The sequence below is a fragment of the Borostomias antarcticus genome (assembly GCF_949987555.1).
Source record: "Borostomias antarcticus genome assembly, chromosome: 5".
In the NCBI taxonomy this organism is placed as follows: Eukaryota; Metazoa; Chordata; class Actinopteri; order Stomiiformes; family Stomiidae; genus Borostomias; species Borostomias antarcticus.
This window is the reverse complement of record NC_140238.1, coordinates 5,375,019-5,395,868: the sequence shown is the minus strand read 5'-3', so window position 1 is coordinate 5,395,868 and position 20,850 is coordinate 5,375,019. Positions and strand designations below refer to the sequence as shown.

General features: G+C 53.5%; 1 protein-coding gene across 1 annotated transcript in view; it reads right to left on the bottom strand.

The window, feature by feature from the left end:
- Window positions 1-20,556, bottom strand: part of tiam2a (TIAM Rac1 associated GEF 2a) — a gene marked incomplete at both ends in the record, with an annotated part of 46,739 nt that extends 26,183 nt beyond the window's left edge. Inside the window, 9 exons of the mRNA XM_084438395.1 lie at window positions 270-374; window positions 1,150-1,317; window positions 5,760-5,816; window positions 8,927-9,070; window positions 9,369-9,554; window positions 12,846-13,070; window positions 14,440-14,612; window positions 15,357-15,843; window positions 19,381-20,556. Coding sequence (XP_084294521.1) covers window positions 270-374; window positions 1,150-1,317; window positions 5,760-5,816; window positions 8,927-9,070; window positions 9,369-9,554; window positions 12,846-13,070; window positions 14,440-14,612; window positions 15,357-15,843; window positions 19,381-20,556 — 2,721 coding nt within the window. The remainder of the gene's footprint in view (window positions 1-269; window positions 375-1,149; window positions 1,318-5,759; window positions 5,817-8,926; window positions 9,071-9,368; window positions 9,555-12,845; window positions 13,071-14,439; window positions 14,613-15,356; window positions 15,844-19,380) is intronic.
- Window positions 20,557-20,850: the final 294 nt, after the last annotated feature.

Sequence of the window (20,850 nt, the reverse complement as noted above, 5' to 3'; positions counted from 1 at the left end):
AACACCAGCGTGCGTGCGTGTGTGTGTGTGTGTGTGTGTGTGTGTGTGTGTGTGTGTGTGTGTGTGTGTGTGTGTGTGTGTGTGTGTGTGAGTTGTGTGTTGTGTGTTGTGTGTGTGTGTGTGTGTGTGTGTGTGAGTTGTGTGTTGTGTGTTGTGTGTGTGTGTGTGTGTGTGTGTGTGTGTGTTGTCCTGAGAACGAGCCTATTTTCCAGATGACTACGCTCTTGGCCAGATCAGGGAAAGCTCATGCCTCCAGACTGGCCACTCACCAGGTCCTGGAGTGGTTCGCTGGGTCCTAGCGTCCGGACCTCCACATTCTGGCCCACACATCTGTGCAGCCTCAGACAGTGCAGGCTAGGGTCCAGCTGCTTCACCTGGAACATAGGACGCCTGTCAACAGCCTGCATACAGCAAAAAACAGACACGCACACACACACACACACACACACACTTCATACAACAACCACACTCAGGCCAAGCACCTGGTCGACCCCAAAGGAATACACACAACCCTGCAGTTGGCAGTGCGCTGCTGTATTGAATGACAAGCTTGTTCTGAGGTAACTGAGGTAAAGTGGCTTGTACTGTATCTCAACATGAGGGAGTTAGTGTTAGTGTGCATCTGGCCCTCAGGGTCGGGTGGGGAGCATGGGAACCACCTGTGTTTGCAAGAGCAAGTTTCAAAATGGCCCAAAAACAATGGTCATACAAGTGAATAAGGAATGAGCTGGTCATGTGATGTACCCCTGGAGAGGGTGGGTACGTAACTGTAATAAGGAACGAGTTGGTCATGTACAGTGTGGCTAGGCCACATGATTATTTCAGAAACAGACCGTAAAAGCTGTTCGAGCATTTTCATGAAAAACGATGATGGTTAAAAGTTACCTCAGGCATTTTGTGTGACTGTCTAGAAGGTTTTCTATGTTTAAAACGGAGGCATTGCTGTTTAATGTTCTAATTCCCTAATCTGTAAAGAGCAATGCCGGCCCAAAAAATGTGTTGTGCAAAAAATATTTAAAGGTTTCATATCAAAGATACAGCCTTATATCATGTCTTGTATCAAAGGGTCAACTGCTCCCTGAGGTGAGTTGTGAATGTCAACACCGTGACTAACGCTGTGATTATCTGTTCAGTTCTCAGCGCTCTTACCCTGCAGGCCGAGGAGAGCACATCCAGGACGGTGTGATCCGCTCCGACGGGCACTTGGACCGCCAGGCCGTCTGGCATGTAGACGCACGTCACCGCCCCGCCGCCGCAGTCCCACTGGCCGCCCTCGGGGGGCGACATGGAGTAGATGTTGGCCAGGCCGTCCAATCTCTGGGAGAGAGAGCCCAGAGCAAACAAATCAATATGACTCCAACTCCATTAGACCAAATGTACACACTGGCAGTGGCTCAGGGCACGGAGCAAAGATGTCACACAATTAGCCGTGTAAGAAATTAATTTGACATAACGGGATGTGAGCCGTTCCTTATAATAGCCGGCATAATGACGGGTGTACGCCGGGGGATTGACTGCAGGGGGTAGCCTACCGGCTGGGAGCGTCTAGACTACAGCGACATCTGCACGCTTCTGCAGTGCGGCCCAGCATGCATCATTCTTACTGTAACAGGCCCGTCTGGGTGGCTGAGCGAGGGCCGGATGATTTCATGTTTAGTGATGGATTAACAGCTGCTTTTCAGGGAGACATTTGAGGCCAATTATTTCTTCTGGTGGCCTTAACGGTGGGGTTGGGGCTTAGTGATTAATGCCGGGATAAGTCGCGCCACTGGGCCTCTGTGGCAGTGGCCGCTGCGAGGGTTTCTGGTTGCGACTCCGTGTCTCTGAAGGGGAAAAGTGCCGGCGTTGCATTCTGGGTTGTGGGGGAGACCGCGGGCGGGTGAGGGGACCACAACTATCGAGGCTCCTACATCTTGAGGAAGCACTCCGTAGCCTAGGCTACTCCATCAGGCCAAATGTTCTCAAACCTCACTGCTGGAAACAACCAATGATTCAGCACTTCTGTAAACACGCCAACGATTGTAACTTGCTTGACTTTATGGACAGGCACGAGACATGGAGTATTACTGAGCTGACTACCGTTGGGTTTTTGTGTGTCTGTGTTTTCTTAGAGACTGCCCGACTGTTGTTGATGTGTCACCGTGTTTCATGGAGGAAAACCTTGGGAGAGGTCGGAGTGGTGGGGAGGGAGACTATGGTCTCTTTGATTTGGCCGGCCATGTCGGTTGGGCAGGCCCTCACGTGGCGCGCGCACACACAAACAAACACACAGTAGTATAGCATTGAAAACAAACTGTCATTCTGACCAGGGTGGCGAAGGGAAAACATGGCCACACAGACGTGACATTCAGCTTATTTTCCAGCGACACGTCCCGGTCGAAAGCAGCCAAAATAAATGCCACCAATGTTCTCGCCAGCGTGTTTCTGCCACCTTCGGGGACACAAGCAACAGAGAGCCGTTTCAACGCTAACGCTTGTCCTCTCTTTCGGGTTAATGAGGCCGTGCTCAGAAACGATTGAGGGGGGGGAGAACAGGTTGTCATGACGATCGTTGCGTAACCGCCACGCCCCGTCCGGCCCAGACAGCGCGGTGTGACTGGAAAGCGAAAAGATTCCGTTGATGCCCCCGGTTACAAGTGCCCAGCTCCGAAAGACCAGTAGCTGAGTAACTGTGCGCTCATTCATGGCCAGAGGGTTGTACCGACCTGGTCAGCTTTCCGCTGGCGCTGCCAAGACAAGCAAACGCCTGGCATATGCTTCAGTCTTTCCTCCAGCGGGGAGAGAAATCATTTCAAAACGGGGAACCTCCGCCCCGTAAACTTCTAAAGTCGGGATCAAGAGCAAGGGACGCTCTCTGTCAGAGCTGACCGCCGCACGTGAACGCCCTCTCAACTTTGTTCCGCTTAGCAACAGGACAACACGCACATCATATTTCCGCGAGGGAGAAAATAGAATCGCCTAAATTAACATAGGCTACAAGTGGAAGGAACATAACGCTACGTTTCTATATCCACCCATAAAAATAACAGAAATAAAGTAATTAAAAAAACAAAAACATTATATGAATAGTACTGCTTTTGCACAAAGCCTCAAACACATTACATAGACTACATTACCCACCAGTCAATGTGCCAACAAACAGATGTCTGAGGAGCCGCTAGCGACTGACCTTGCGGAGTTGGGGGAGAGGGTGCTCATGGGTAACCGAGCATGGCAGAGGAGCGGAGGCTCGGGTACCGCAAGACTGTGATACAGTGTGACAGTGGAATACACAGACCGTATGGCGTGTCGTGTGTGTGTGTGTGTGTGTGTGTGTGCTGGAGGAAGCCTCTGACAGAGCATCCTTGAGTCTAACCCTGCACTGGGGCTGACGTGCGGGCAGCGTTCCTTCCATGACTAGGACAACGTCAACAGACCAGCAGCCTGCTGAGCAGCTGTGTGAAGAGACTCATGTTTAAGAGGACTCCTCCCCCCAACCCCCCCACACCACTCACACACACCCCCGCCCACACAACACACACACACCTCTTGTGGATTAGAAGAGTCTGAGATGATTGATTAGTAGAGAAATTCCAGGAGCTTACAGACGTTAGTGAGACAAAGACAGAAGAAATTGTCCTCAGAGTATAGAAAGAACTGGGGTCATTCTGCTTTCCAATACAGCTTCCTGCTTCCTCCCTGACCTCCAGGATCCCAACTCCCAAACAAAAGGAAGAAGTTACTTCCTCGCTCACACGAGGAACCAGACACTGAACTGGGAAGAGAGTAGGGCTGCAACGATTAGTCGATTAATCGATGACTAATCGACAATACAAATAGTCGCCAACAAATTAAATAGTTGTTATTGTCATCTGGATAGCCTGAGTTTTTTTGTTTTGTTTTTTGTCCCTCACATACGCATTGCGCAATAGCGTTCAGAGTTCACTCAGCAGGACAAAATGGTAAAACAAGCATTTTTGAATGGAAGTTTGTTCTTTCTTTTCTTGCTAAATTTAAAGCTGATGGCTAAATACCATAAGAGCCATTTTATATTCATGACATTAACCCAGTTATTGTTGTAAAAAAATAAAAAAGTAAATTAAACGACTAGTCGACTAATCGGTTCAATAATCGGTGACTACTCGACTATTGAAATAGTCGTTTGTTGCAGCCCTAGAAGAGAGTGAGACAGCGTCGAACGATCTGGATCTTCTGGAACAAAGAGCGAGGTCTCAAAACCACACGAGAGCTTCTCCAGAGAAAGATCATCTTTGTGCCCCTGGTAAGCCACTTCCTATTATGACTCCAGCGGTAGCCATTAAGACTGGCGCAGCCGCTTCAACATTGGCTGCATTCAGTGTGCCTCCCTCTCTTCTAAGCGCATCAAAAGGAATCATTGTAGCCAGTGAATAGACGCTAGACGCTCGAAATAGACATCCTGTCCCGTCTGTGAGAGTGTCACTGTTTCGGATCTCACCCTTTAGGACTTCATTTCCCAGAATCCTGACACTCTTTTCAGGACAGGCCGTTCTCTACCATGAGAGATGAAAGGGATAGCAAAAAATAAGGGGATGCTTGTAGATCTGTGCGAGAAGCTGAACCCATCCAGACACCGCAGGCTATTTTTCACACTCCGTCAACGCGTCTGCGCTGCCGTCGAACAGTGACCCGCGAATGAGATTCTGGAAACGTGGCGTTACGGATGCTGTACGCGCCGGCCAGATGGCAGGAGTTCAGTGTTCCCGCTCGTTCGGCACTTGGACGAGAATTCACTCGCACGCCCCCGTTGACGCTCGACACTCTCGCTCAACACCTCTGCTCAACACTTTCCCCTTTTGCGCCGTCCGTTATCGCCTGAGCGTTGAGTAACGGAGCCCCTCGCCAAGCGCCTCTCAGACGCCGGAACATTCCAGGTGTGTTCTTGCCCGCTGTACAGACAGTGGAGGGGAGATGGTGAAATGGATGGGGCCCTCTTGCTGGACATGGTGTGTCTACAGGGGCTCTAGACTGCAGACAGACATGAGAGGAATCTACGCTTTGATCCTGAGCCACACAGCCGAGCACACACACACACACACACTCAACCCCCCCTACCCCCCTCCAACGTGTGCGCACACAGACACACACACACACACTCAACCCGCCCTACCCCCCCCCCCCCCCCCCCCCTAACGTGTGCACACACAGACACACACACACACATATCCACACACACACACTCAACCCCCCCTACCCCCCTCCAACGTGTGCGCACACAGACACACACACACACATATCCACACACACACACATATCCACACACACACACACTCAAACTCCCACTATCCCCAGCCCCCAACATGTATGCACACACACACACACACACAAAAACACACACACACACACACACACTCACACACACACACTCACACACACACACGACCCCCTGAACCCTGTACCTGGGAGATGTCATGCCGCAGCCTGTCACATCAGAACCATGAAAGACCACAGAGGAACATGAGACCGCTGACCCCCGCGTCCGATACAGAGCCGTCTCTAATCAGAGGCCTCGCCCGCCTAGCCTGGCAGCCAGGCGGCCTGTTTCTGCTCCAGACGGCTTTGGGCGTGTTCGCTCTTCGGAACGTACAGCTCGGGCTCTCGGGGAAACTAGTTGGTGAGTGAACGCTAGCTGTATATCTTAGATGTGGTGGAATACATGGGCGAGGTAAGCCAGAACGACCGCCGGCTGTATCCGTACATGTGTTCACCGCTGACCGATGAAACGACGACAATGTTCTCACCTCAGAGCTGCTGGGGGGCAGGAAGTAGGCGTGTCCTCCTCTGTCACCCTCAAAAACCTGTAGCAGGGGAGAGAGGACACACTGACTCAGCCAAACCAGCATCCCTCCTCCATTTATCAGTGGTAGTGACCCAAGGCAGCTCAATGATCACAAGCGCGCGCACGCACACACACACACACACACAGCTATAATGTATCTAATTAAAAAGTGTGAGGGGTGAGCCGTGCGCTTTGATACTATTTCAGTGCAGGCTCTAGCCTCCGAGGCTCCAGAGGTAGTAATAAGTAGTGTGTGTGTGTGTGTGTGTGTGTGTGTGTGTGTGTGTGTGTGCGTGCGTGCGCTTGTGGGTGAGTTTCTGAAGACTGGGTGTGCCTGAAGACAGAGCGCTCCAGCTCCTGTATGGCAGAAGAGGGGCATAATATCCAGGGACAAAAAAAAACACCCGAAAGAAAGGAGAGAGAGATGAAAGGAAAGAAAGAACTCCCCCCCCCCTCCCCCTTCTGCTTTGCCTCTTAATCTCTCCCTCCTTGATCCGTCCCATCCCCTCCATCTTTCTCTCTCGGCCCCTGCCTGTCTCTGGTGTCTGGTGTGAAGGCGTGTCGTGGCAGGAGTCTTGTGTGAGGCTAAGCCGCGCCGAGGGGGGGTGAGGGGTGGGGTTGGGGGGGGCGTCTCTGCGGCTCCGGAGCTGACTGTGTTCTCCGTGCTGCAGCTGCTGTAACGGTACCGCTCTGGCCCGGCCCAGCTCAACCGCACACACACGCGCACACACACACACTCGGCCGCTGAGCCGGGAGTCAAGCCCCTCGCCGGGAGAGAAGCTGTGATGGCTAAACCCTCGCGGATCGCCGACCACTTGAGTCGGCGTGAAAGGGGGAGGAACGTGAAATCGGCCAGATTGCCGGCTTCACGATGACAGGAAACACACAGGGAACCAAAAGCTCGTACTCTGTAGAGTTTGGCTGGCGAGCGCACATATTCCTGGCTCTAGCGATGACACCCATAAATCCTTCATTGACCCCTTGCCTCCGTGAACGACGGGCGCTATCAACAACGCTAATTTTAGAACTCCGAAACTACTTCTCCCACAAATCCCGGGGCTCTGCTCTGGCCTACTCCAGTCATCCCGAGCGTCCGCCAGCTCGTGACGGCGCACGCACGCCCCTCGTCTGACGGGAAGATGGGGAGCGGGACGGGAGCGCGCATGAGGGAGGGGTTCGGCTTTGGGGAATTTGAGGGGAGGCAAATCCGATTTAGGCTCAGCCACCGCAGAGATGACTCAATAAGACGACCGGGGCAGGAAGACTTGACGGAGGTTGGAGGAAGAAAGAGAAGGGAGAAGAGAGAGAACAGCCCGAAGAGAGCGAAAGAGAGGGATCTACAGGAGAGGGCTGGTGAGAGACAGAGAGAGAAAGTGGGAGTTGAATATAGTGAGTGTGAGAGAGAAACAGAGAGAGAGAAAGAGATTGAGAGAGAAGAGACAGAGACAGAGACAGGGAGAGAGAAATTGGAAGAGAAAGTAGGGAGAGAAAAAAAAAGAAGACGGTTTGGCAAAGGGGAGCGCCCCGGTGTCCAAATCCCTCTCCCGGGGGGGGCGGAGACTGCCAGAGAGCAAATTACGTCGTGCAATGCGGAGGGGCTCGTCTTCCTCTGCTTCTCACAGGTCTCACGCGAGAGACATCTTCTCCCAGCTACACCTGCTCCCACAGACCGCTCCTCTCGCAAGACGGCGGTGCCTGGGAAGCCCCCAACGCGAGCCACGCCCCCCCCTCGTCTAAACCAATCACTGGTCCTTTATGAGCCCTAACGTCAGGGGGGGGGGGAACACTCAAACCGAACAGCAAAAGGTGAGCTTAGGCGAGGGATCCTGCGGGGAAAAAAAAAACGTACTTAGCGGCCTTAACGCAAACCATCTGGTTGTCGCTGCGGGGCCGGGTACAGCAGGCTGTAATTTACCACATATGGCTTTTTAATAATTCATGCTGCATTTCTGTCCCGCGCTCGCCAGCACCTTGGCCTTCTGCGCTACGAAATGGAACTGGGTCTCATTAGGCCGGCCTGCTGGAGCTCAACAACAACAGCAGCGCGCACACACACACACACATGCGCGTGCGCACACCCACACACACACACACACACACACACACAGGATAGGCCAGAGCAGGCTCCGGTGTACAGAGGTAAGTAGGTGGGGCAGGTAGGACGCCGTTCTGTCTGCGTTTAGTTTTTGTTGTTGTTTAATCCTCCATTGTTCCTTAAGGACCATAAGGCTGCGTTCAGGACTGGATCTCATTTGAGAAGAGGAACGAGGACGATCACAAGCCTGGTGGTGGCCACTGCTGGTCATCGCTGCGCTCAAAGGTTAAACCGGCGCAGCGGTCAGGTGAGAAATGATCAAATATGATGTGAACTGAGGTGGTATGATCTCCATTCACTATACCATCATCCATATGAATGGATTTTCATAGTAGGCCTAAGCTTGGGAAAACAGGGTCTTAAAATGGACCACCTACAGTACTGTACTCTCCTGGGCTGTACCTTCAGGCTAGAGGGGGTGGGTTAATAAATGGGCCTGCGTGAGTGTAATTACTAACCTGAGAGGATTTAAAATCCCCCCCATCCGCACCTGGGTTTGGAATGTCCCCCCCTGTGTTTACATAGTAAGGAGGACACGCACTTAAAACCCAGGAGAGCTCAGATGGGTTTACACGCCCCTGATAAACAGAATCTCAATTAATGGGTGTGTGTGTGGGGGGGGAGGGGGGGGGGGGGGGGGGGCACCCAGAGGGGCCATGTTTCAGCCTTCTCTCTCTGAGCTACGCGAGAGTCTCCTCACGACTGTGGACTGCACTGTGTCTGCTGTATTGTGAGTAGGGCTGGGTATCGTTCTAAATTTTTCGATACAATACTTTTTTTGATATCTTGCGTTCGATACCGATACCAAAACGATACCTTTTTCGATACCTAGACTAATTAAAGCAAATTTTGTAATGCAATCACCTGAAAATGTTTTTACCATTATGGAAGTCTTTTTACAATACTTTTTCCCAATATAAATTCCAAATGTGAGTCAGCTGTACGGTGAGCGCAGGTATCGGGCCGCTGTGTGAAGCATTCCTCTGAGTTGAGCGTGTGTGTGTGTGTGTGTGTGCGTGTGCGTGTGAGAGTACCTGGGATACCGAGGGCCTCTTCTCACGGCCTCTCTTGGTGAGGTTGTCCAGGCCCTTGAGCGAGGAGAACAGGCCCCTCCTGCGCGTGCGCTGGCCCAGCGACACCGAGCGCCTCCTCAGCGTGGCCTCGTCTCTGGAACAGATCTGACCACCGGATGGACCCGGGGGACCGCAACACCGTTACATACGACGGACACGGTGTCCAAACGGGCCTCTTGCATCTAATCCCATACCCATTAGGGTTGCAAAGGGCAACGGATAAAATCCACTGGAATTTCCTCTTTCCATAAATCCCCAAACACTCCCCAAAACTCTCATGATCCACATGCATTCTCGTGTAAATATATCAGTTTTTATTGAGTTCCCCGGATTCTAAAACCATAATATTCCTAGTAAATTGTCTGTGTGTGTGTGCATGTGTGTGTGTGTATGCGCGTCTCACCAGTGCGTGGAAGGAGGAGACTGAGAAGATGCCCAGCCGGCCCAGGGCAGCTTTAGAGGGCCGGCTGGCCGCGGCTAACAGGCTCTTGGGGTTGGGGAGCTCGCCGCCCTGCAGGCTGGCCAGGTAACAGCGCATCCTGAACAGGTCCATGTTGAACTTCTCCAGGTTCTGCTCCCACTGCTGGATCTTGATAGGGGGATGGGAGAGGGGGGCGGGGGATGAGAGAGGGATGAGGGATGGAAGGGAGGAGAGGGAGAAGGTTAGGGCCAAAGGGGTGCATTCCATCAAAGTGCGATTGCTTACAGATGTTGGGGTAGGGGTGGGTGGACACTGGTACTGTTTGGGAGTAGGGGAGAGGAGGGGGGCGGTGGTGGTGGGAGTGCGCTTCGAGAGGCCGGTCAAGGGCTACATCTGCTCCTCACTCGCCCGTCACACTGGACCTACCGCCTACCGACCCTACAGGTCCAGAGACCGCGCCCTCAACACTGCCCTGTCCCACCTGGACAAAGGGAAGGGGGATTACGTGCGACTGCTGTTCATTCACTATAGTTTAGCTTGCGACACCATAAGCACCCCCCAAACTCTGCGACCTGGAAATGAACCACCCCCCCCACCCCGTGCGGGTGGTCCTCGACGCAGACGTCAGGCGGTGAGAGCGGTCAGCCACACCTCATCTCCTCTCGCCCTCAACACGGGAGGACCCCAGTGTCCTGTCCCCGCACTGAACACTCCAACGCCAAGTTTGTTGATTATACAGCTGTGGTAGGCCCGATCTCCACGGAAATAAAACACGCACCAAGTATTACCCCACATACGATGCAATGTCACCAAGGTCAGATTTTGAGTAACCTTTCGCAAAACTAAATTGCGTGCCCCTGCTAATCCTCTGTGATAACCAAGTCTCTCCTCATTGCTATTGTGAGGTAGGCCATTACAGTTACGTTCGAGGACAGGAGAGGATATGTTTAAACAGAGAGACGGAATTAAAGCGTCAATCAGTGGGGTTAACTCTACCCCCCCCCCCCCCCCCCCAGTGGAGAGAGAGGTGGATTAGGGCGTGACGTTGTCTAGATATGAGAAGCCGCGTCCTCCGTACTTAACCTTCCGTGCCATGGGATTCTATTGAGTTGGATCATAAGCCCTCCCTCTTGGCCTTGAGTGCCTAAAGACAGTGCACTTGGATTTAACTAAGCATTAGCATGGATCTGCTCTTTGAGAGCATGCTGACAGTGATAGCGGGGCTGGATTGAGAATCACTGAGAACATAAAAATGTTCAAGGAAGGTGACTTTCCTGCCTCGTCTGTCTGTCTGAGTAGTACGACCTTCACCAGCGCTCAGACACATTGCAGGAGCGATGGCATTATTGTGACCCAACGATCGAGGAGGATCCCTTTCTCCCTGGCAAAGTCAGCTTGGCCTGTGGTGTTTCCAAGGCTTCGAAAACGCTCGTCTATAAGCCCTCTGGCACTAGCTCATATAAAAATATCGCTTTTCGCCTTCTCGTAGACCAGGCCGTCTTCCATGGAAACAGACTTCCAGAATGGATCACGCATCTGTCGGCCAACACAGAGCAGCAGCACTGGGCTCAAACACGTCGAAGTAAGACTCAACCTCAGACTCGTGGAAACTCAGACCAGAGACTTTAACAAAAAAAAACGAATCGAATGTTAACGGCAAAACCTGACGATGCCCGCGCGCACTAGAACCTCCTTCAACCACCCTACTGCAGCTCTAGCTGACGTATCTTAACAGCCCTGTCTGCTTCCAGACCTTTTAGCTCCAACTCCCTCCGGAGCTGAAACCCTCGCTCCTCTGTGTGAGCCAGCAGCGTTTCCTGTGTCTCCAGCTGAAGATGAGCTAAACTCCCTCTTAGCCGGGCGTCTAACCTTGCGCCGGGAGATGTCTCCTGGAGTGTGGGTCAAACCGTGGTAATGGGAAATGGCTGCCCTCCCTCTCCACACTGGGGAGTGAGATGAACAGGCTGCGGTATTCGGTCGCTTCGCCAGTCCCAGGATCGGAGCGGCCTTTTACCCGAGGGGCGCCGTCGTATCAGAGCCCCGGGGGAGTCGGGACACGGCCGCCATAGCCCTGGCTGCCGAGCCCAGGAGATCCCTCCCAAAGCCCCGTCTCTCTCCGAGGGAGAAGACCCAGCCTATCGGCAGGAGCGGCCTTCGACCAATCGCGTTCAGAGGACAGGCCCGTCTAGGCCAATCCGCCAACTCGCCTTTCCCCGAACGCAAGATCCTCATCTCCTGTTATTTCCTTCTCCAGCATCTGCCCGCTCTCTCCCTAATGATACTTAATAGTCCCACATGCAATCTGATCATTACTTCGCTCGGGAGGGGAAGAGAAAGACAGACTTTCAAAAAAAAATTGTCTGCTGGCCTGGCACTGATTTCGAGAAAAGGGGGATTGGGGTGGGTGGATGGGTGGGTGGTTGAGGGGGACATCAAAGTGCCCTCTTGAAACGACCCCCCTCACCCCAACATCCCCCCCCCCCCCTTAAATCCATCATCAGCCCGGGGGGCGCCCGTCTCGGGGCCCTCACCCCTCTGACCCCGGTCATTGGCTCCAGACTCTGCCGTCTGTCCCGAGGTGGTGCGCCGGCTAACGGGAAACAGACGGAGACAGATGGAGAGATGGGGGACTAACCCTCCGTGTCATTCCCATCGGCCACGGCCGGCGCGGGCTGCTCTTCAGCTCCTTCCCAGACGGAGCTCTGCCACAGCCTGACCGTGAGCAAAAAACAACAACACAGAAACTAGGACACGCGCATGCTCCTCTGGTTAGAGGAGGGGGGTAGATGACTCACTCCCCGCCTTGTCTTTAACACAAATCCCAACTACTAACGAAAACCCATCAGCGGCACCATCCCTAAAAACTCGACGTGTCCAAATTCGGCCCTATAAATAGACGACGAGGCACTCAAGAGGCGGACGAATTCGCCTCCTTAATCACGCCACTCTCTAAATCCTCTTTCATCTACTCTTGCCTGGAGTAGACAGGGCTTGATAAGGGGTGTAGGGTTTTAGGCTTTTAGCGTTGTGTGGAGCCGTTAGCCGGGCGCTGTAGCCTGGTTTCTCTGGGCTGTTTGAGTCTGGTTTCCCCCTCCGGCTCATTGGGAGGATAATGCATGTTGAGAGCCCATTACTAGTAAACATCTGGATTCCTAATATGACGCCGCGGGAGAAGGCAGCTCCCCAGAGTATGTGTTTGGGGGGACCGCCGGTTTAGGCCAATTCTTCGGCCTCCCAAAATAGACCCATGCCTCGTCTGCACGGTCACTAAAAGGGAAAAACACATCTAGTGGCGGCAGGAAGAGTCCATAAAGTACCAGTTTACAATGCAGAGAAAATGGAGAAATCCAAAACTTTTACGGCGCTGTAACTGGCGGGCTCCATTCAACACACTTATACAGTAATAATCATCATCATCATCATCATCACCCTCCTCCTCCTCCTCGGTCCGCCCCTCACCTGGTTCTCGATGGCCCTGCGGTTCTTGGTGTCGCTGACCACGGTGAGCTGCAGCTCGGCCATCTTCTTCATCTTGCCGTCCATGTCGACCTTCTGCAGCAGGCCCCTGATCTGGCTCCGGAGCAGGCGCGGCGTGTCCTCCTTGCCGTGGCGCTTGGCCAGCAGAGAGGCGCTGGCGGAGTGGACGGCCGTCACCCAGTTCTCCAGGTCTGTCTGGTTACTGGCCTGAGGGGGGCGGGGCGGGGGGGGGGCACAGAGGAGAAGGACGTTAGATTGAAGGTATATTACAGTAATAAGGTTGATTTAAGGAACTACAGTGCAATATTTTATACAGTGCAATATATATATTTTTTATATATATATATACGTATCCTATATTTTTATATATATTTTTGTGTGATGTGTTTGTATTTTTGTATGTTGTCCTGCGCACCTAAGTTGAGCCTATTTTAATTTTGTTGTACCTTGGCACAATGACAATATAGGCACTCTATTCTATTCTATTCTATTCTATTCTATTCTATTCTATTCTATTCTATTCTATTCTATTCTATTCTATGGCATGCTGTCAACTGCTACAGACACCGTGAGCCTCCGGCCAGAAGGCTGGTGTTATGGGAGCCATCTCCGTGGCGCGAACGCAAGTGGCGAGGACGTCCTTCCCAGAGCGGACGGCTTCCTGGCTGAGGGGTGTAAACCCTACTTCCTGTCTGAGGGACTCTGGCGTGATGTAAACCCTACTTCCTGTCAGAGGGACTCTGGCGTGATGTAAACCCTACTTCCTGTCTGAGGGACTCTGGCGTGATGTAAACCCTACTTCCTGTCTGAGGGACTCTGGCGTGATGTAAACCCTACTTTGGCGCTTTTGTCACGGGAAGCCGGGAAACGTGACCGCGGCACGCTCCGCAGGCCAAGACTGAATTTTGGCATTCAAGAGTGGAAACAAGTTCAGTAAGCACACACACACACACGCACGCGTGCGGGCGCAAACAAAATGAGACTCTCAAATCGTCTTCCTCTATTTGTCTTGCCATCATTTCCATGGAAATTTTAATTCGCCTCTCAATTACCCAATGAGGAAAGATACGTGCACAAATATACAAATTCAAATTGGACCATTTGCCACACACACACACACACACACACACACACACACACACACATCTCTACCAGCAAAAACATTCCACGCTAACAGTTTCTGGTCCTCGTATGTATGCTGGATGGGACGCAGGTCTTTGCACGACAGTGAGCAGAGCAGTATGGGGGGGGGGGATCAGAGCACCAGTGACATGAGCTTGGAAAGCTAATGCCACGCTTTAGGGGGGTTAAAAACTGGACCTGGCGGACACTGGCTCTGGCGTGACTCAACACTGGCTCTGGCGTGACTCAACACCAATGCACTAACTGCAAACACATGGCGTACACCGTTGCACATTTCACAACGCATGTGTTCCTGACTGAGCGATCGATCGTTCTTTCGCGAAATCGTCCGGAATGCTGGCGCAGTGGGCGCGGGCGTTCGTCGCGCAGGGGGAGGGGGGGGAGGGGGGCGTGGTCCGGAGCGGGGCCTGGCGGCGGGGGCGGTGCTCCTCACCTGGAAGAGGTAGACGTCTCCGTAGGTGTTGCTGAGGCAGAAGACGTTCTCCTTCTTGGGGTGCTCGGGCACGGCCTGGACCGTGCTGTCCTCCGCCAGCAGGGCGTAGCGCGCCGACAGCTCCTGCTCCGGGGAGCCCCGCCCGTACGTCTCGTAGAAGAGCAGCGTGCACCCTAGGGAGGAGCGAACGGTGGGGCGGAGGAGAGAGGAGGAGGAGGATGGAGAGAGAGAGAGGAGGGAGAGAGTTTAGAGTCAGGAAGAGACATATTCGGTGTAAGGTACAAATGTCACACACATATGACCATTATCCATTTAGCCGGTAAATGCAACAGCGTAATTCCCTGTAAGCTTTTAGGGGTAGTGGAGGATCAGCGAAGTCAATGGCAAATGTAATGCATTAAAGCTACCAATAAGGTCAAAGGTTAAGTAGAGGAGGTGGGCTCTAAAGGACTTGGTGGCCGGCCAGTGACCTCTCTTTCTTGAAAACCTAAGAAGTGCACAGTGATGACGCATGTGGTCGGTATGTACAGCCGGTGAAAGCAAAATCTCAGCTAATGATGGTGGATATCCAAGGCAACCAGGACGCCCTCAGGAACCATTCATTTCTCCATTCACTTTTTTTCCCCCAATCAGTCTACTCCTCCGCCTCAACAGATAACAATATTTCGTTAGTCGCCTCGGAGAAACGGCTTTCGTCGTTCGAGAACCGTCGAGTAACGACCAAAATTATATTATCTCTAGAGATGTGACGTGCAGACTGAGTGAAAAGCGCCAGTGGAGAAATGTACTGTCCCTGGCAATGGCGTGAGAGAGAGCTAGGAAATACACACGACCCAAAAGCCTCTCGGTGCCCTGGACCAGCGCTAAGCTACCCACCCCCTACACACCCGTCCCCAAACTTCACACCCTCAGCTCACCTTTCAGCGTGACCCAGTACTGCTTCCACTTGCGCCTGTTGACCAGCTCCAGCTTCCTGTCCTTGTGCAGCGTGAGGAGGGGCTTGAAGGACAGCCAGCCCGCCCTCCTGACCACGCCCTGCTCCTTCTCCAACAGCAGGTCCAGCTGCTCCAGGGAGCCCTCCGCCGACTCGCTGCTGCTCTCCCCTCCCTCGGTGCCCGTGGACGGGTCCCGCCTCTCGCCCCCGCCGCCGCCGCCCCCTCCTCTGCCGTTCCCGGTCTCCAGCTCCCGCATGAAGTTCTGGTAGATGTTCTGGCGCAGGGCGTCGCCGCCCGGCTGGTGCAGCGCCCCCGCCGATTGGGCGCGGGAGGCCCCTCCCCCTCCCGCCGCCGCCGCGTTGCCGGGGTACCAGGGCAGGCTGGACACCTGTGAGGGGGAGCTGGTGTCGGCGGTGAGGCCGTCCACGCCGCTGTCGAAGGCCTCGCTGTGGTCCTTGTACCTGGGCTCCTGGAGGGGGAGAGAGGAGAGGAGAGGAGAGGAGAGGAGAGGAGAGGAGAGGAGAGGAGAGGAGAGGAGAGGAGAGGAGAGGAGAGGAGAGGAGAGGAGAGGAGAGGAGAGGAGAGGAGAGGAGAGAGAGAGAGAGGGGAGGGGGAGGGGGAGGAACGACGGGTGAGGAGAGAGAGAAGGTTAGGCGGAAGGCGAGAACATACGCGTAGAGACAATTGCCTCTGATTGGTTGGGTCCTGATCCCTGCAGAGCACACTTTCGTTGTTAATGAAAGCCCACCTGCACTCTACCAGATTGCAGCATTGATTCGCCCCAGGCAACAGGCTGAAGTGCACTTCCAACATACATTCACACACACACACACACACACACACACACACACACACACACACACACACACACACACCCCTCCGGTGCCCTTCTCCGACCGCCATACAGTCACGCCATCTCTCCGCGTCCTCTTCCAGTCTTCCTCTGTCTCACTCCGGTCTACATCGTTCTACCTAAACTCCCTCCATCTCTTTGTGGGCGCGTGAAGTAGCTGAGCAGCTCAGAATTCACTTAACGGGTTGCCCAGTTACGCTCAGACTGATCTGCTCAGAGCACAAGTGAGCAGTTTTGAACTACGATCAGTCTGAGCCAAACAACGTTATAGTCATCATCATCACCTGAGCCCCCAAAAAAAACAAGGTTGGATGCTGAAAGGATGCATCATTACACATGATTGACAACAGGTGAAAAGTTCTCGTCTCCTAGCAACTCAGCGCTCAGATGGAGCGGAACGTTAAGAGGTTTTGAAAATCGCTCACATTGAGCATTATAATGCAAGCGGCTCAGCTCCTTAACGCGCCCTGTCCCTGCCCAACCTCCCCCCCCGGTATCCCCACATGCCCTCTCTCGACGAGCCCATCTCGCCCCTCGACACCCCAGCTGTTTCTCATTAGGCCCGCGTTCTTAGGTCTGGCCCCCGCCGGTCACCGTGTGACCCTAAACCCTCCTCCGGGCCCCGGGGCCCAGGCGGAGGGAGGGGAGCGAGAGCCGGAGCCCTGGTCTGAGGCTGGCTGCTGAAACGCATCCGCGCCGCCGGGCTGGATGATATACTGCCGCGGGGACGACGGCGGTCAGCGTAGCCCCAGTAGGGGAGAGAGGAGCCTGGCTTTAGACGCGGCCGAGAGCCCCCTAGACGAGGGCAGGCGCGGGGCGTGGTGGGCCCCCCGAAACTGCACTGTTATGGGGGAGTCAACAGCAGAACAGAGAAGCCCACTCAGCTTGTCAGCGTGTGGCTTATAAAACACCCTGAATCAACCCAATTAAAGTATGAGGGGCTCGGTTGGAAATTCACACTCAGACATAGGCCTGTGAAACGTTCACAGTTTGAGACTGTTAGCTGAAAGAGAGCATTTATCGCTAAAAATAGAGTTTGGCTCGTTATCATTCTGTTTTGAGGCCTCTGGCTACACGGGACATAAATCTGGTTATATTTCTGGCAGAGGACGAAGGTGGAGTTGAAAAGGAGAGAGGAAGAGAGAGGTAGTGTTTCTGTGAGTGGCCACAGCTTGGTTCGAAGCCTCTAAAAGACTTGAGCGACTCCTTAAAAGTCCCTCAGACAAGCACTCCCTCTCCCACTAAAAGGGCTAACAAGTGTAGCTAGCTCGCACAAATCTAGTAGAATTGTGTGGGTCCACAGTTCATCCCTAAAAAAATCTAAGCATCAACACATGCCCAGAGATTACAGCGGCTAGCCACGGTTCAATGAGGTTGAGAAGAGGACACAAGCAAGATCTTTGTCCCACACAGAAGTTTGTTTCCTGGTTTTAAAAGTGATGTGATCTGTTGATCTGCTGCATTTGCGTGAGTCCATGCTCTACACTTTCCCCAAAGAGAGCACTCTCAAACTCCATGCACCATTGAAATCCCTGGTTCAAAGTAAGCTTGAGCTGTCCATCTCTTTCCTTTTGTGATCAGACTAAAATAAACAAGCACTTGTCCACATACATCCTTTTCTTGGAGGCAACAGGCTAGCTAGGAGAGCCCAGAGTAACAGTCACCGTAACCAAATAATTGTGGAGAGGTTTTTTTTAAATTATTTTTTTAAATCTGAACAAGGATTTTCAAAGGCTTACGGCAATGTTCTTGGCATGATCTGAAAAGCATTTACAAGTTCTGCTCAAAAAGGCAATTTAGGCCTAATTGGCAGATAAAAAGTTTGATGTCAAGCTTCAAAGTCAGCTTAGTTTTAATGTATTGACACTAATTTTCGGGAATTATCGTTGTTACTGAGAATAAAGTAAGATTTATTTGGCCTCAACTGTCTTCTGATTCCAAAGCGCCATGTAGCAAGCGCCAAGTAGCCCAATGCAGCAAACATGCACAGCAGCAGGCTGTTCTTTCTGGTGATCTGGATAAGAAAACAACTCCTAGCTATTCTCATACCCAACAGCCTGGGGTCATCTGACTGACCCAGTGGGGTCAGTCACTGTCCGGTTCTGATATTCTGATGCTGCAGCACCACGGTTCTGTAGGCTCCTCTCCTCTCCCTCTGGCTGAAATCACTCAGAACCTCTGAACTTTCAACTCACGTCCAGTTTGAACGCAACACAACCAGCCTCTTAACCACCTATTCCGACGAGAGGCCCCACTAATCACTATGCAATATAGATTATTTACCAGTATCAACTATCAACTATGAGATTTAACAACGATTTGAAATTGAAACAATATTAACATAGCTATCGCTGTCAAACCACAATACCTCCAGATATCTAGGATAAATCAGAAATAAATCGCCCCAAACAAGACAAAATCATTGATAATAATCAGATAACCATTTCAGCGTACCCACCCAGAAACAGTCATGGTGACTTCTGCAGACCAACGCTGGGCTACTCATCCTCGGTCTCTCTTCTGCACACTACTGAACGCCTCGGGTCCCTTCGCCCCTGACAAAACACCTAGAGCTGCCCGTGTCACAGATTTCATTTTGGCGCTACCCCGTCGCGCCCGTGTCCTCAGACAGCTGGTAGCGCGGCGTTAACCACCGGGAACGGCGCCTCGTTCCTGGCGACGCCGGCGGCCACCGCTGTGGCACGGGGCCCGGGCGCACGCCAAGAAGCTGAGAGGGCATCGCTAGCCGTGCCCTCGGTTTCCTAACAGCTTGGCGTGGGCAGGAGCGTGTTGTCTAGAACTGGGAGATGACGCAAAAATAAATATCGAAGCCAAATTCTTGAAGAGAGACCTAGTACGAAACCTAATACACCTGGGACAATACCTACAGTGCTGGACAATACCTAGAGTACAATACCTACAGTACAAAACTAAATCACAAAACACCCTGACTATGAATAACCTAACTGTAAATAACAATGACTCATTTCTATTGGGCTATTTATACTCTATTTAAGTCATGATGAAGAAAGTCCCTCTGAAGAATATTAGGAGTCACCAGGGCTGCTCTTTAGGGGTCAGGGCATAATCTGTGACGCACGCTAAAATTATACATCTTCACAGAAGCACACACGCGTAATGTACCAGGCTAACTTGTGACTTCCTCTTCTTCCTGCTGAGGCTTCCTGTCCAGTCGCTGAGGCGTCTCATGCGGCTCCTGATGGAGTCTTTCTTCAGGGTGCTGGTCTCCCTGCTGGATCCGTCCTGCTCCTGGTCCTGGTCCCCGTCCGCGTCCCGGGCCTTGGGTTTACGGCAGGGCAGGGTGTAGGAGGAGTACTGCCTGGCCTCGGGACACCCCTCCTCCACCGGCACGTCCAGAACCGAGGCGAAGGAGGCCCGGTGGTGCCTCTGGACCTGCGGCGGGTCCTGGTGCCGGCCGGACAAGTCCCTAGCCGTGGGGAAGGTGGCTGCCATTTTGGGGTCCCTGTAAAGGTCCGATATGGACATGGGGGCGTCTAGCTGGAGGGCGGAGCTGGAGGGCAGGGTCCCGCCGGAGGAGCAGGGGGGCTCCTGCTCGCCCAGCTCGGCGCCGGGCCCCCAAGGCGAGTCGTACCAGGAGCCGTCCGAGCTCAGCGAGCTGCCCTTGCTGGTCCGGGCGGTGGAGGTGGAGGAGGAAGCGGGCGGCGGCGCCCCCCGCTGAGCCTTGGCTCTCCGGGTGCTGGAGCCGGAGCCGGGCAGGCTGGGGGTGGAGGCGGCCTCCGGGTTGGGGGAGAACTTGAGGAGCTGGACGGGCCCGGAGGCCTCGTCCAGGAGGAGTGCGGCGCCGGAGGTGTTGGTGAACTCCACCCTCAGGCTGCCGTCTTTCTTGATCACCACGCGGGGGCTGCTCTGCTCCTCCAGCGCGTCCCGCCCCTCCTCGTCGCGCCCGTTCGCGGCGTGCCCGTTCGGCCCGCCCCCGTACGGGGGGCTGGCGGCGTGCCGGTAGCCGTTCTCGTCCGGCGGGTGCGGCCCCGGGGGGGGACACCGCTCCGGGGACTCGCGCCAGCGGTGGCCGTTCGGGCTGGCCGCGCCCCTCGCTCCCTTAGTGACGTAATCGTAGTGGCGGGACACGTAGGCCTGGCTGCTCTTGTGAGGGGAGAGGCAGCCGCGGCCGAGAGCCCTGGACTTGTAGCCCGAGCCGCCAGGGCCGCCCTTCCACCACGTGTGCGGGGACAGCGCGTCCTCTTTAGTCGAGCGGAACTTTAGTGAGTATGGCTTTTGTTTCCCGGGGATGATACAGCCGGGGACCTTGGAGCCCTGAATACTGTACTGGCTCTCTGAGTTTCCCATCGCGATCTGGAGGACAGAGAGAAGAATCCGCATCAGAATCACCTTCTTGCATAGCTAGCGCCATACTGATGTTGTAAACCAAATCCATTATTTCCATTCAAAACAGTGAAACCTGTGCACAATATAGCCTACAATAAACGATTACAGATACAGATAGACAATGTGTCTGAGATACAGGGATCGGTCAGACATCTGTTGTATGATTATCATTTCAACGACGGACACAGGTTTACTGTCAAAGACTTTCCACTATAAGTCAAATTGGTCACAGTTCCACAGGTTCAGATATGGACT